Below are 15,302 nucleotides of genomic sequence, written 5' to 3' on the forward strand. Positions count from 1 at the left end.
AAAATCACTGCAGATGGTGACTGCAGTCATGAAATTAAAAGACGCTTGCTCCTTGGAAGAAAAGCTCTGACAAACCTAGATAGCATGTTAAAAACCAGAGACATTACTTTTCCAACAAAGGTCCATATAGTCAAAGCTATGGTTTTTCCAGTGGTCATGTATAGCTGTGAGAGTTGGACCATAAAGAAAGCTGATCACCAGATAATTGATGCTTTTGAACTGTGGTGTTGGAGAAGACTCTTGAGAGTCCCTTGGACTGCAAGGAGACCAAACTAGTCAATCCTAAAGGAAATCAATCCTGGATATTCATTTGGAAGGACTGATGCTGAAGCTGAAGCTCCAATATTTTGGCCACCTGATGTGAAGAGATGACTCACTGGAAAAGACCCTGATGCTAGGAAAGATTGAAAGCAGGAGAAGAAGGGGAAAACGGGATAAGATGGTTGGATGCCATCACTGACTCAATGGACATGAGTTTGAGCAAGCTCCAGAAGATGATGAAGGACAGGGAAGCCTGGCATGCTGCAGTCCATGGGGTCACAAAGAGTTAGACATGACTGATCGATTAAACAACAACATCATGGTAAAAAGAAATGACTATGTGTATGTATTTCTATATATAAAGTATTATGGAATTGTCTCATTAGTATGGAAGCCTCATGAAGATGGACAATTTACCTATTTTGTTCACTTCTGAATAAAAATCAAGTATTTAAAAGCCACAGACATGTTGTAGATTAAATGAGAATTTTTGTTTAAAAATTGTATATCTAGATAGGAAAAAATAGTGGCAGATATGTAAAAGTGCCTATCCCAGGATAGGGAACTCAATTACATTTACATTTATGCCAAATCTAGAGAAATTTTGAGGAGAAGTAGATATTCCTAAGTCATCCTCAAATTGGAGCCCAAGTAGTCCACAGGCAAAATAATTCTTTCCTTGCTGCTCTGAATGGGGTATGTTCTGAGGAATACAGGTGGTCATCTTGCAGGCAGCTTAGAGATGACATTATTCCCAGTAGATGGTAATATTGAGCCAGCCAGAAAATTCTCACTTACTATGAAGATCTTCTTAGTCTGAAACATTTTCTCTGCTAGTCCAAGGAAATCTTGACCTGGTGCACAGAGCAGGATGGGTGAGGAAGGGAACCACCTTTTACTGAGGACCTACTACATACCTAGCTTTACCAAGGATCTCATATGTTTTCTACTTTAGCTTTATAACACCATTAACATTGGAGTACTTACTCCATGCTAGACACTGTTCTGGGCACTTTAAGGAAAGAAAGAAAGAAAGTGAAGTTGCTCAGTCTTGTCCAACTCTTTGCGACCCCATGGACTATAGCCTACCAGGTTCCTCCGTCCATGGGATTTTCCAGGCCAGAATACTGGAGTGGGTTGCCATTTCCTTCTGTAGTAGATCTTCCCAACCCAGGGACTGAACCTGAGTCTCCCACATTGTAGGCAGACACTTTACCATCTAAGCCACCAGAGAAGTACAAGGCACTTTACATGGATTAATTCAGTATTTCTTCACATCAACCCAAGGAAGTATAAGTATTTTTGTTACCTCCAGTGGACAGAAGAGGATACCCAGACACAGAGAAGGTAAATATGCTCAAGGTCACACAGCTTGTAAGTGGTGGAGACAGTATTCAAAACCAGGTGGTGTGGGGTCCCATGCCAAGGCTTTAAACTGCCTCCCTAGAGAAGAATTATTATCTTTATTACAGAGGAGGAGCTAAATCTCCATAAATGAAGTGACTTTCCCAGGTCACATTAACAGAGCAGTCTGATTCCAAAGCTGAGGGTGCCTTGAATTGTGTTAGTTGCTCAGTCATGTCCGACTCTTTGCGACCCCATGGATTGTAGCTAGGCTCCTCTGCCCATGGAATTCTCCAGGCAAGAATACTGGAGAGGGTAACCATTCCATTTTCCAGGGGATCTTCCCAATCCAGGGATTGAACCTGGGTCTCCTGCCTTGCAGACAGACTCTCTACCATCTGAGCTACAGGGAAGCCCTTACTTTTCTTTATATTGTTTTGCTTCAAACTCACCTCAATAAAAATAATAAATCTAGCAGCTAATGTTTATTGAATACTTACTGTATAGAAGGCATTATTTTGGGTGCTTCATATGGATTCTCTCATTTAATCTTCATAACACTTTGAGGTGGTACTTTTTATTAGCCCCCTTTTAGAGATGAAGCTTGAGAGGGGTCAAGTAAGTTGTATAGGTAACATAGTAAGTTGGTGGAGTCGGGATCTAAAACCTGATTTATTTGCCTAAAGAGCTGAAGTCCTTATCCATTCTGCTATACTCCTTATCGAGAAAGATTGCCCTCTTCTATAGGTCCCATACCTATTATTCGTACTGAAGTCACGAGACAGAGCTGAGACTACTCTTACTCCTTGTGTTGCTGGGTCTGCCAAGTCTGCAAGGGAAAGGGTGTAATAAGTTCCCTCTTAAAATAAAAATGGTATGAAAATTGTATCTTTCAGGCTCAGACATGAACTACATGCTTACCATCAATTCAGATTTTTGTCAATAGGAATGAGACTGATAGAAACAGTCAAAAATTAAAAAAAGAACACTTTTGAGAAATAATTCATATACCATACAGTTCACTCATTTAAAGTGTACAATTAAATGGTTTATGGCATATTCACAGAGTTGGGTAACCTTGATGGCAATCCAATTTTAGGATAGTTTCATCACCCTCAAAAGAAACTCCATGCACTCATTTCTCCCATCCCACCAGCCCTTGGTCACCACTAATCTGTTTTCTGCCTCTGTAGATTTGCTTATTCTAGATATTTCATATAAACGGAATCACATAATATGTGACCTTTTGTGACTGGCTTCCTTCACTTAGCATAACATTTTCAAAGTTCATCCATGTTGTGGCAGATGTCAGTACCTCATTCCTTTTTATGGCTGAATAATAACCCACCAATGTTTACCCCTTTGTCAGTTGATAGACATTTAGGTTGTTTCTACATTTTGGCTGTTATGAATAATGCTGCTTTGAAGATCTGTGTACATATTTTTGTTTGAATGCCTGTTTTCAATTCTCTTGGGTGTATGCCGAAGAGTGGTATTGCTATGTCATATGGAAACTCTATGTTTAACATTAAAAGAAACTGGCAAATTACTTTCCAGCATGGCCACATCACTTTACATTTTACCCAGAAGCAATGTATGGGTTTCAATTTCTTCATATCCTCACCAACACTTGTTAGACTTTATTATAGTCATCATACTAGGTATGAATTGGTATATCATTGTGGTTTCGATTTATGGTTCCTTAGCTTTGAGAATTTTCCTATGTGCTTACTGATCATTTACATATATTCTTCGGAGGAATGTCTATTTTGATAAAAAAACAAGTCTGCCCATTTTTAATTGGTTATTTTTGAGTCATAAGAGTTCTTTACATGTTCTGAATAAAAGCCCAATATTATATAATTTTCCAGTTATGTGGACTGTCTTTGCACTTTCTTGATGGTATTGTTTGCAGCAAAAATGTTTTAAATTTTTATATACTCCAACTTATTGATATTTTTGTCACTTGTGCTTTTGGGGTTTTACCTAAGTAATCATTGCCTAACCCAAAGCCAGAAAGATTTATTTCTATGTTTTCTTCTAAGGATTTTATAGTTTTAATACTTACATTGAGTTTTATAATCCATTTCAAGTTAATTTTGCTGTATGGTGTAAGGAAGAGATTCAACTTCATTCTTGTCCATGTGGATATCTAGTTGTCCCTGCATCATCTGTTGACTATTCTTTCTCCAAGAATTCTATTGTCTCGGCACCACTATTGAAAATTAACTGATCATCAATATGAGGATTTATTTCTATACTCTCAATATTATTCTATTTCTTTATATGTCTATCTTTGTGCATATATCATACTATCTTGATTACTGTAGCTCTGTGGTGAGATTTGATTTTGAAATTGAGAAGTGTGAGTCCTCCAGCTTTGTTATTTTTAAAGACTGTCTTGACTATTCTGGGTCCCTTGCAATTCCGAATGAATTTTAGGTTTGACTTTTCCATTTATGCAAAGAAGCCAGCTAGGATTCTCAAAAGAATTCTCAAAAGCATTCAATACAATGCTTGCACTGAATCTGTAGGTCAATATGAGTGGTACTGTGATATAATATTGTCTTCCAATCCATAAACATAGGGTTTATATATTTATATTTATTTAGATTTTTAAAATGTCTGTCAACAATGTTCTTAGCTTTTAGTATAAAATTCTTATACTTTTGTTAAATGTATTAAATATTTTATTCTTTTTGATGCAACTATTAATGGAATTGTTTTCAGATTGTTCATTGCTAGTGTACAGAAACAGAAGTGATTTTATATATCAATCTTGTATGCTGCAACCTTGCTAAATTCATATAGGCAGGCAGTTGTGAGAAGTATGAGAAAAGCAAGGATATGTCTGGATTAGAAAATAATGAGTTGAATAAATAATGACTAGAATGATAGTTACTATTTACTGAGCCTGTTTGTGATAAGTCAGTGCTTCTCATCTTTTAATATGCACATGAATCTCCTGGGAGTCTAGTTAAAATGTAGACTATTGTCAGTGGGTTTTGAATGCAAACTGGGATCCTGCCTTTCTAACAATCTCTCCATAGCTGGTGGCTATCATTTCTTATTTTTAAGCCACAGCAGTCCTGTAAGATACATATTACAGTTTCCATTTTATAGATAAGAAAATGAACTCAGAAGCTGAGCAAATAAGCCAGATTCATAGAAGTGGCAAAATCAGGATTAGAACACAGTTCATTCTAATGCCCAAACTGGGCTCTTTCCACTCCACTGCCGAGATCAGTTGGGATATGAATAATATACAGATGGGAGGAGGTGCAAGTAAGCTTTTCAGTATCACAGGACCTGCCTGGAGTGCATTTGGGTCTGAATTTTGAGGTTATCTTGGAGAACTGATCAGCAACTAAGAGTAAAGGTATGAGACCAAATTATCAGGTAGAAGTCAGATGATACTAGTAGACAGAATTCAGGATTGGAGGAGGTTTACAAATTGGTTCACCTCTGATCAGGATTGACTCCAGAACTGGACTCTGTATACTGCTGCAGTCTACACTTGAGATCATGCCTATTGTTGACTCTTCATGAATTTTCAATTATTGTACTGGGGATAACAGATGGTGAAGTATCAGTGCTATCCCTGAGGGGCCAGGGTAAGGGTTTAGGACTGTGGGTAAGGCTCTGATCATATGGTTATCTATGAAGGACTATGGATAGGTGACCAAATTCCTTTCCAACACTTTTCAGCAGAATGCTAGGGAATTTCCATCACCTTAGTCAAAACACATGAGAATTATTTTTTTTTGTCCTTAGCACCTTTTATTGAAGCATGACCCTTGATGACAATCTGGCAGGCATTATCAATGTCAGCCAAGAAGGGATTGGTGGAGGACACAAATGCAGAAACAATAAGATTCAGAAAAATAATAGCTTCACATGGGATAGATGCCCCCCCCAACAGTTGTACAACAAACACTTGTTCTTTTTCTACAGAAATTGCCCCTGCCCCACCCCCCTCTAAAGACCTACTAATTTGCAAAGAATATAATATGCTGTTACAGAAATATTACCGGCATAGACAACTCCTTTGGCAAAAACGGTGGGAGACACCAAACCCCAGACAGGAGGAAGTAGTCTAAAAATGCGCCTAGCTTCCTCCATTTGGGGCCTGCTACTGGCAGAAGAGCACCTTTAGGGAGACTGAAGTTAAGGCTGAGGCTCTGGTGCCCTTGGCAGCTTTGGGGCACATCAGGTGAAATGGAGAACAGAACCTGAATCTGGCCCTTGAAAGTGGCTTTTCATCTTTTCACTCTCTCTGTTCCTTGGCTTCCAGTCTCTTTCTCTCCCTTTCTGGGGCTTTATTTTCAGTGTCTCTGTCCTTTCTCTTGGGTTCCCCTTGAGTATTTACTGCTCTTCCCTGGCTGAGTTTGCAGCTGGTAGGACTCAAGGAGACTCAATTACCCAGAGCCCCTTACACTGATTTCTCTCTGTATTTCAACCACTGTACTTACCCATTATCCACTGTGGCCTCTATGGGTATTTGAAAGGAGAAGGCAGAAGTCAAGACCAATAACTCTGTCTTTAGAGAAGTTCCTCAGCCTGCCTTCCAAACTGCTACTTCCTGGCAGGTGGAGGCCTGAGCCCAAGAAATGAGAATAGGCAAGAGACACTGCATCTCAAGAAATACTGGCAACTTTGTAGTGCTATCACCACAATGAGCCTGCCACATCAGCAGTGTGGGGCATCTGTGCCTGTCTGGTAGTTCACCTTTGTCTGCCAAGCTTCACTGCTCAATACAGTTTGGGGATTCTTTTATTAAGTGCTTTGGAAATTGACTCTCTGTGTGAAGAAAGCATTCTTGTGCTCTGATTCCAATTTTAGAATAACTGGAGGTGGGATAAGGGACACAAACAACCAGAGTCAATGGTATTTTTTCAGTTCAGTTCAGTCGCTCAGTTGTGTCCGACTCTGCAACCCATGGACTGCAGCACGCCAGGCCTCCCTGTCTATCACCAACTCCCAGAGTTTACTCAAACTCATGTCCGTTGAGTCAGTGATGCCATCCAACCATCTCATCCTCTGTCGTCCCCTTCTCCTCCCGCCTTCAATCTTTCCCAGCATCAGGGTCTTTTCCAATGAGTTAGTTCTTCGCATCAGGTGGCCAGAGTGTTGGAGTTTCAGCTTCAGCATCAGCCCTTCCAATGAATATTCGGGGCTGATTTCCTTTAGGATGGACTGGTTGGATCTCCTTGAAGTCCAAGGGACTCTCAAGAGTCTTCTCCAACTCCACTTTAGTCTGATATACTTAAGGTACATTTAAGGTACAATCATTCTAATGCTGTGGAGAAGGAAATGGCAACCTACTCCAGTGTTCTTGCCTGGGAAATCCCAGGGACAGAGGAGCCTGGTGGGCTACAGTCCATGGGGTCACAAGGAGTCAGACACAACTAGGCACAGCACACAGCACTCTAATGCTGACTACAAAAGCCCAGACCATGTCATGGTGTCCATGTAAGTGGCCACTCTTTTCCCTGGGCTCTATTCCCAAAAAGTTGTTCTGGCTAAAAAAAAAAATCTTAGAAAGATGGGATACAATGGCCTCATTGCCCCAGTAGCAGGACGTCTCAGCCTGCTCACTCTTTGTCTAAGAGCCTGTTAAAAAGAAAAAAGATGGCAATCACAGCTTCTACTCGAAGTACTCCTCCATATTCCTCAACCTTGGCTTAGATAAACCTAGCCTTTTCATAAGCCATCAGCCATCCTGAATAAAGTATAATCCTCCACTTGATGGGAGAATGGCAGGTTGATATTTTAACAGTGGTTCTGACAGCAACAGTGTACTTCAGGTCCCCCCTCCCCCAGGACACCCTGCTGGCAAGGATTCTTCCATTGTTTCCAAATACAATGAAGAGGAAACAGAAGCTAGCAACCAGTATTTGTAGCAGCAGCAGAGTTCCTTGGCAAATTCTTTGGTTGAACGAGGCACCTCTGCTGCTACAGTTAACCTCCAAGGACCCGGAGGAACTCAGCAGTGACTAGAAGTGACGCCTGGGCTGTCTGAGCAGCATTGTACAATATCAAGCATGGGCCCCAGTTAACAAAGAACAGGTAACTGAGCTGGATAACAGGGCAGAGTTTGGCCACATTTCCTTTCCTGCCATCACTCACCTGGGGGCTTTTCCAGGATAGAAACTGGCTACTGGTGATAGGACCTTCACCATAGGAGCAGCATTCATTATTTGTGTGCCTAAGATCCTGGATTATAACTTGTTCTGAGGGGCTGGCCCTGGCTGGAGCTTCCAGCTATCAATGAATTTCGCTTCCTTGAGCCAGGCCACAGGCTAAGAAAACAACAGATAGAGGAGCTCTTCCTGAGCTCACCTCTACGCCTTCCTCAGCTTGGAAATGGCAGAGAAATGAGTGAACCTTTGTCCCTTTCTTTGGTTTCAAGAAAAAGTAAGCAAGAAAAAATTGAAGCCTATTGGGGAACTCTAAGCTCATGGTCATCCAGACTTCAAGGGAAATATAGGGCCAGGCCATAGCTCTGAGTTGGAAGTGAGAACTCCTCCCTCAGACTCTTGTCCGCTATGGTGGGAAGAATTCAAGGCCTTGGTGCCCACTTACCTAGCGATGGTGGATTAAGGCTGATCTGCGGAAAATACTTTCTTTCTCAGCTAACTTCCCCCTCTCCAACTCCCCTCTTACCTTATTAGTTTAAAAAAGAAAAAAATAATAAAGACATAAAAATAAATAAAATCCAAAGGCAATTTAAAATATAACAATCCCCTCTCCCCCAATAATAAAACATGTATCGAGAAGTCAGCTTTAGTAGAGCTATTCCCCATAGTGTGATGCCTTTAGGATAGGCACTTGGAACCCCCAGTAATGTAAAGGCAAGATGAAACCTCAAGTGGTAAGTCAAAGCCTTAGTACAAGGGGAGGGCCACACTAGCCAGGGCTAACAATAGGCCTCCTACCCCTCAGTTAGATGCTGTGGAAGGTGGGAGTAGAGCCAGCTTGTTTAAGCATAGCTCCTTCTAGCAGGGTACCTGGGGATTCTCAACTTTTGCTCACGTTCTGTTAAAGGTCATCTATCTGTCTGTGCTTCCTGCTGCAAAGCTGCAGTGAGACCCTAAAGCTGGTGGTAGGTAAAGTCCTCAAGACAGTCAGATCTCCCTGGGAAATGTCTGGGCCACAAGCCTTGGGACAGAGTGGAGCTGCACGGGCAACTGCTCTCTGAGACTTCAAAGTCTGGGTGGGTGGTGAGTGCAGGATGCTCCTGGTATCCTAGTACAAAGAAGAAGGAAGGCACTTTGTTGGTTCTGTTGTGGGGTGAGTACTTGGCCATACAACCTGAGAAGGCGAGTGTGGTTGTATGATCACACTTTGCTTCAGCTCCTACTTCTTGCTTCTGCTCTCTCTCAGGTAGAAGCTTGGGGCCTCCCCAGGACTTCTTAGCTGGTTGGGAATACCACTAGGTTAAGGGGCAGTGAGAGAATATGGAACAAACTGCTAACTAACTGCTATCTAATTTGCTAATAAACTGCTAACAAGGACTGAAAGCACTTCCCACTGTGGTGGGGCAGGGATGGTATAGGCAGTCTGCTGGTAGAAATTAGAAATTACTGGGCCCCAGGAGCAGGCTCTCCCTGAGACATTTGAGCTGTTCTTCCCCGAGCTTGATCTTCTCTTCCAGCTCTCGCTGTTCAATGATGAGAGCAGATTTCATCTTCACAAAGTGCTGGTAATCTTGGAGCTGGTCCTGAGGCAGGTAACGGGAGACCATGCCAAACACCAACTTCTCCCGACGGTCCACATGCTCCTTCAGCTCCTTGGCATCTGCCAACTGCCCTGTCAGCTGCTGCTTCTTCTCTATCAGCACCAACTGGGGAAGCAGAAGACCAATAAGGGCCATCCCAATCCAGTTATCTCATCAATGCAGTACTCTACGAAGGATGCTCCCACAAACCCACTAGCCCCTCTGCTCAGTCACCAGGTCTAGATTTCCTGCCCTGAAGGCCACCTTCATGCAAAAGACTTTCCTTTCTGTAGCAAGGGGAGGATAAACACAACAGCAATTCTGGACAGGGGGATGTGTGACCACTGTTTTCCATCCCTAAACTGTTTTTACTCTGTGGACCACCACTGGGGTTGGGGTGGAGGAAGGCTCTGACAAAGCCAGCTGGCACATGTTCCATCTGGTAAAAAACCATCACTGTGATGATGGTTTTCAAAATAGTTTGTGAGTGTGAGAGGATGTATCCATGTGTGTATGCAAAAGCATATGTGCCTTTTACTGTGGATTCAAATTTGTATCTAAAATCCACTTGGACAGGAAGAGGTAATGCAGTTTGGGTTTAAGAATGTACATAGAATGCTCCAACCTATGAAACAGACAGCCTCCTAATCTCAACTACTTGATACTATTATTACTATCACTGGCAGCTAGCACTGATTCAGTATTACCTTGTTCTAGGTTCTGTTTTAAATTATTAACATAGATTACCTAATTCAAGTCACACAACCTCATGAGATAGGTAGTAGGGTCATCCCACTTTTGAAGAGATGGAGACAGGATGAGGTTAGGTGACTTTGCCCACAATCACACAGTTAATTAGTGCTAAAGCCAGAATTTCCACTTAAAAGCCAGTGCCTATATTCTTCACACTACGATCTACTGCCTCCCAGACTAGCCAAACCTGAAAGGAGAAGTCCTGGGAAGAAGCATATGGCACTTCCTTTCATCCATACCCTGGAGACCTCAACCCTACCTTCTCCTGGTTGGCCTCTGAATCGATGCTGTTGAGAGCATTCTCCACCCGTGCCAGCCGACCAGAGAGTGACAGCAACAGGTTGACTACTTTGTCCAGGTCCCCGATAAATAAACGGTATTTTTCAAACTCATTGGATTTGCAGAGGGCTTTTAGGTTGGCCTCCACCTCCTCCCCAAGGGCAGAATTGGCAGTGATGTCTTCCAGCAGTCCTCGCTGGGCCTCCCGCAGGACAGAGAGTTTTCTGCCAATGCTTTCAATAAGCTGTACCTAGGAGAAATAAAGCAAAGGATGAGAATGGGGACTGACAGAAACAGATCTGTGCCTGGAACATCTGTTTTGAGATTCAAGTCACAGATGGTGGGCTCTACCCTCGTCATTGGAAACAAAGGAAACCTGAGAGTCATGAGCAATTTCAGTTTTCTGGACGGGTGCCTTTTCCCCCATCCCTTCAGGTCTGCCAGGAATCTCTGTCACCACCAAACTTCTTGGTGTTAGATGAGTGGTACCCACCGGCTAATTCTCATTTGCCAAATGTAATTCACTAAATACTTGCTGTTTGTTAAATATAAAAAGGAATGTCTGTGAGAGCATAGGTTGGAAAAGCACTGCCATCAAGTATTTCCCTGTGCTTCCTTAATTCTCCTTGACTCCATTTTAGTACCTCTGATGTTGATGGCACTGCACTAGATCTTCCCCCACTCAGCTTGACTTCTGAGGCTTTTTGGTTAAGACTGGAGTTCTGGAGTCACAATGACTAAGTTTGACTGCTAGCTCTGCCACTTCCTAGCTATGTGACCTTAGGTGCATTTCTTTTTTTTTTTTTTAATTTTATTTTATTTTTAAACTTTACATAATTGTATTAGTTTTGCCAAATATCAAATGAATCCGCCACAGGCATACATGTGTTCCCCATCCTGAACCCTCCTCCCTCCTCCCTCCCCACACCATCCCTCTGGGTCGTCCCAGTGCACCAGCCCCAAGCATCCAGTATCGCGCATCGAACCTGGATTGGCAACTCGTTTCTTACATGATATTCTACATGTTTCAATGTCACTCTCCCAAATCTTCCCATCCTTCCTTTCTCTCTCTCTCTCTCTCTCTTTTGGCTATACCACACAGCATGCAGGATCTTAGTTCCTTGACCAAGAATCAAACTTGTGCCCCCTGAAATAGAAGCATGGAGTCCTAACCACTGGGGTGCCAGGGAAGTCCTTAGGTGAATTTCTTTATGGAGTTTTATTTCATCTGTAGTATGGGGGTAACTGTAGTACCTATTTCACTGAATTGTAATAAGGGTTCAGTGACATAATGCATGCCAAAGGTTTAGCACAGACTGAGTACTCAATAAAAGCAGCTGCTATTATTATTCAGCTATTATTATATCTATTATTATCTCACTCCTCAGAACCTCTGAGGATTAGCTCCTCACGTGTTCACAACAATCACTCTTATGTTCCTGATTTGCTTATGAAGTTCTGCCAGCTCTTTATCTCTTCCTTTACTTTGGCTATTCCCATTCTTTCTTTAGAGCCCAGCTCTGACCCACTCTCCCTACTGGAAGCTCCTGTCCCCATAACTCCTGTCTCAATTATCTTTTTCTTTTCTACACTCTTCAGTCTTTTGAAATGAGAACCCTTGAGAGTGTAATTTGAAGTTGTTCACTTTTTGTTTTCTGTGTGTGCATCTGATCCCTCTCCTACTACTGGCTAAGTTTCTCAAGGGAAGCACTATATGTGTCTTCTGATTTGTCTCCCTATAGGTGTAACCAGTTGTGGAACTGCACTTATGGGAAGGTAGTGTGGTAGACTGGTGTTTTGGAGTTATAGACATCTGGTTTTCAATTCCACCTCCTCCAAACTGTGTAACCTTGGACAAGATACCCAATCCTACTACGACTTCTGTTTTCTCATCTATAAATTGGAGAAGTATGTCTCCTGCCCCCAACCCTCCATTGTTGTAAGTGTTAGATGAGATCATAGAAGTAAAATACTTAGTATAGTGCCTGGTACATTAAGTGCTCGATACATATTTATTGATGCTGTTACTGCTACTGCTACTGCAACTGCCACCACAATCACCAGGCACTCTGAGCTAATGCAACCTGTCTAGCTGCAAGGTCCTTACAAGAATAGACCTGTCCCAGGTTGCCCCCAGCCTTTGCAGTCAGTATCACATTATAGTTAAGGGCAAGGACTCTGATGCCAGACTACATGGGTTTGAACTCCAGCTCTGACACAAAATAGTGCTGTGAACTTGAGCAAATTACTCAACTTCTATGTGCCTCAATTTTACCATCTAAAAGATGGAGTAACAGTATTACTAACTCATAGTGTTGTTATGTGAATGAAATACATAACATAATTAATACATGCTACATGCTTAGAATATTGTCTTGTATATAGGAAATATGCTTCAGTGTACTCTTCCTGGCCAGGAACTCTCAGACCATAGGCCTGTAGTTATCTAGAGCATATTCCTTTCTAGTCATTTATTTAGAGATGTCCAAGGTGACAAAGGACAAGAGAGCCTGCTCTGGGTCTGGGCCAGTTGTCATATTTCAGAAGCGGTCAAAAGTCAGGAGATCACCATTATCTTAGTGTAAAATGTAACAGGTAGACATTTAGGGAAAATTTCAAAACCCACTGGGAATTAAGGATCAATGATATGAATCAGGCAACACAATTAGATGCCAAGAGGCTCTGTTATATCCACACCCTCTAATTTCCCAAACAAAACTCAATGCCAAGGACAAGGGAAGGCTGGGGGCCAAATGATCAACTTGGAAAATCACCTACCCAACCCCAGCTCTTTGGTTCCATAGACCTGAGTGATGAAAGTGGACACAGCCCTTTGTTTCTCAGCACTTGGCTTTGCAACCTGAACTTCAACTCTAGGGAAAGTGTAGTGGATAGAGCTGTGGAGTCATCACAGACCAGCTAGAGCTGAGTGACTGTTCTGGGATATTGCAGATTGGTGACCTTCCTCACCTATTTTCTTCAGAGACAAAAACTGTCCTAGTCCACCCACAATCACTTCAATTCACTATCTGCTGTTCTGTGCTTTGCCATTTCTGATCATTTCTTGCTTCTCCTCGTCAGACATTTATTAGGCTTGCTCCTAATAAAAAGGTCCTGGCTAAGCCAGGAGGAGCCTTGTCATGCTCAGGAAACATGGAATCCAAGGAAGCAGGCATCTGAATCAATAAAACTTTGATTCCACCATGTCTCCTATTCTTTCCCTGACCCTTTGCTTCAGATTGGAAAGTGGTGGGGGTCTCTTGCAAATGGCCTTGAGCTTTTGTACAGGTTGTGTCCTTCATAATAAATATGGGCAGAAGAGCAATTTACATTGAGCTCAGATGTCTACCAAGTAGTAAATTGGGCCTTTGAGGTTGCCATGGAAACCCTATTTGCTTATGAAATAAAAGGGGTAAGTGCAGGGAGGGCAAAGTGATTCCAGGAATTTGATTAGAAACCCACGCTAGGGGTACTTAGAGGAAGAAAGGGGAGGCTTCAGAACAACAACATCATCTCCATTTATCTATTCTAGTATTTTTAAGAGATAATTGATTATACTTGCAAATAAATATTAAAGTTGACTGGCCTATAATTTTTTTTTTCTTTTCTTTCTTGGTCAGTCTGTTCTCTCCTCCAGAAAGTTATAGAGAATACAATCAATTGCTGCCACTGGTTAGAGCTCACTAGCAAAACTTCAGATGTGCCTTGGATAACAAGTTATTTAACAAGGCTTGCTTATTTCAGAGTAGAAAGTCAGAGAGCACTGACTCCGAGTCCTGGATTTACCCTTAGTCTGTAACTCTGGGTAGCCTGGTCCTCTCAACTGGTAAAAAGAACACAGTAATGCCTACCTTGTAGAGTTGTTTTTAGGATTTGAGCAACACTGTGGTGATGATGATGATGATGGTTACTGTATTATTATTATTGCTATTGCCTAGATCAAAAAGAGACTGGAGCTGCATTTGTGAGAAACCCAGAGAGGCTATTTGATTTCTATACTGAAGATATAGGAATGCACCAAGATATTCTGGAGAAGGTAGAAGGCAGGTCAACCTCTAGCCACACTCAAGCAAATGGTGAAAACCTCTAAGGCATGCCAAAAACATCACCTTTTTTTGAGCCAGTTCGTGGTCAATTTCCTCCTCTCCTAGGCCAATCTCTAACATCTCAGGTTGGTCTTTCAACTTGTTCAACAGCTCTGCTTTGGCCACAGAAATATTGTAATAAGCTGAATAAGAGGTAGGGATCCCTGGGGCCCCCTGAGGAGGTGAGAAGTGCTGAAAATCTTGTCTGTGGAAACAAAAAAATGAACATTTGAGTACCTCTGTTGAGAATCTGCTAACCTTTCTGCTTCTTTATTTCTCCATTTGTAAAATGGGACCCAGGTTCACCAAAGAGTTGTAAAATAAGGAAATAATGGACTAGGAGGGCCTGTTCAAACATAAACAGGCCATATGAAGGCTTTTTCCAGAAGCCAAGTTAAGGCCAACTTGAAGAAATGAGAGGGCTATTTCTACATCCCTGACTTCCACAGCTAGTGAGACTTCTTTAGCGATCAATGGGTTTCATCATTAATACTCTACTAAAATCCAGAAAAAAATAGTCTCCTGAAGTTCTGGGTTTCTGATCATCAATGATTCTCCTTGGTTCATGGTCTCAATATATGGGTCCCTAGGAAGGGGCTACATGGTAAGAACATGTCTGAGACCTTAGCTATTCATCCTTTAAGACTGTTGGCCTCCCTCCTACCCATCCTGGATGCCAGCCCACCCCCAGGTCTATCTAGTCTGCTGGCTTACAAAAGCATCCCATGGCTTTCCTGGACACCCTCATCATTTCTTCTTTCTTGGCGGTGCCACTCCTGCTGGAAATAACCCCCCCCACACACACACACACACTGCAGTTCTCCCACAGCAAAGAGGTCACCCAGGACCTCAGCAATTGT

General features: G+C 42.2%; 1 protein-coding gene across 5 annotated transcripts in view; it reads right to left on the reverse strand.

Annotated features, from left to right (window-relative positions):
* Nucleotides 1-5,375: 5,375 nt before the first annotated feature.
* SHROOM4 (shroom family member 4) overlaps nt 5,376-15,302 on the reverse strand; it is a 268,730-nt gene continuing 258,803 nt past the window's right edge. For 4 of the 5 annotated variants that reach the window (XM_070366161.1, XM_070366164.1, XM_070366162.1 and 1 more), the window contains 3 exons: nt 14,467-14,647; nt 10,338-10,607; nt 5,376-9,451 (listed from right to left, as the gene is read on the reverse strand). In XM_070366161.1, coding sequence (XP_070222262.1) covers nt 9,182-9,451; nt 10,338-10,607; nt 14,467-14,647 — 721 coding nt within the window. In that variant the 3' untranslated portion in view covers nt 5,376-9,181. The remainder of the gene's footprint in view (nt 9,452-10,337; nt 10,608-14,466; nt 14,648-15,302) is intronic. The other variant, XM_070366165.1, reaches the window with a different exon arrangement.

This window comes from Bos mutus, chromosome X (genome assembly GCF_027580195.1).
Source record: "Bos mutus isolate GX-2022 chromosome X, NWIPB_WYAK_1.1, whole genome shotgun sequence".
Lineage (NCBI taxonomy): Eukaryota > Metazoa > Chordata > Mammalia > Artiodactyla > Bovidae > Bos > Bos mutus.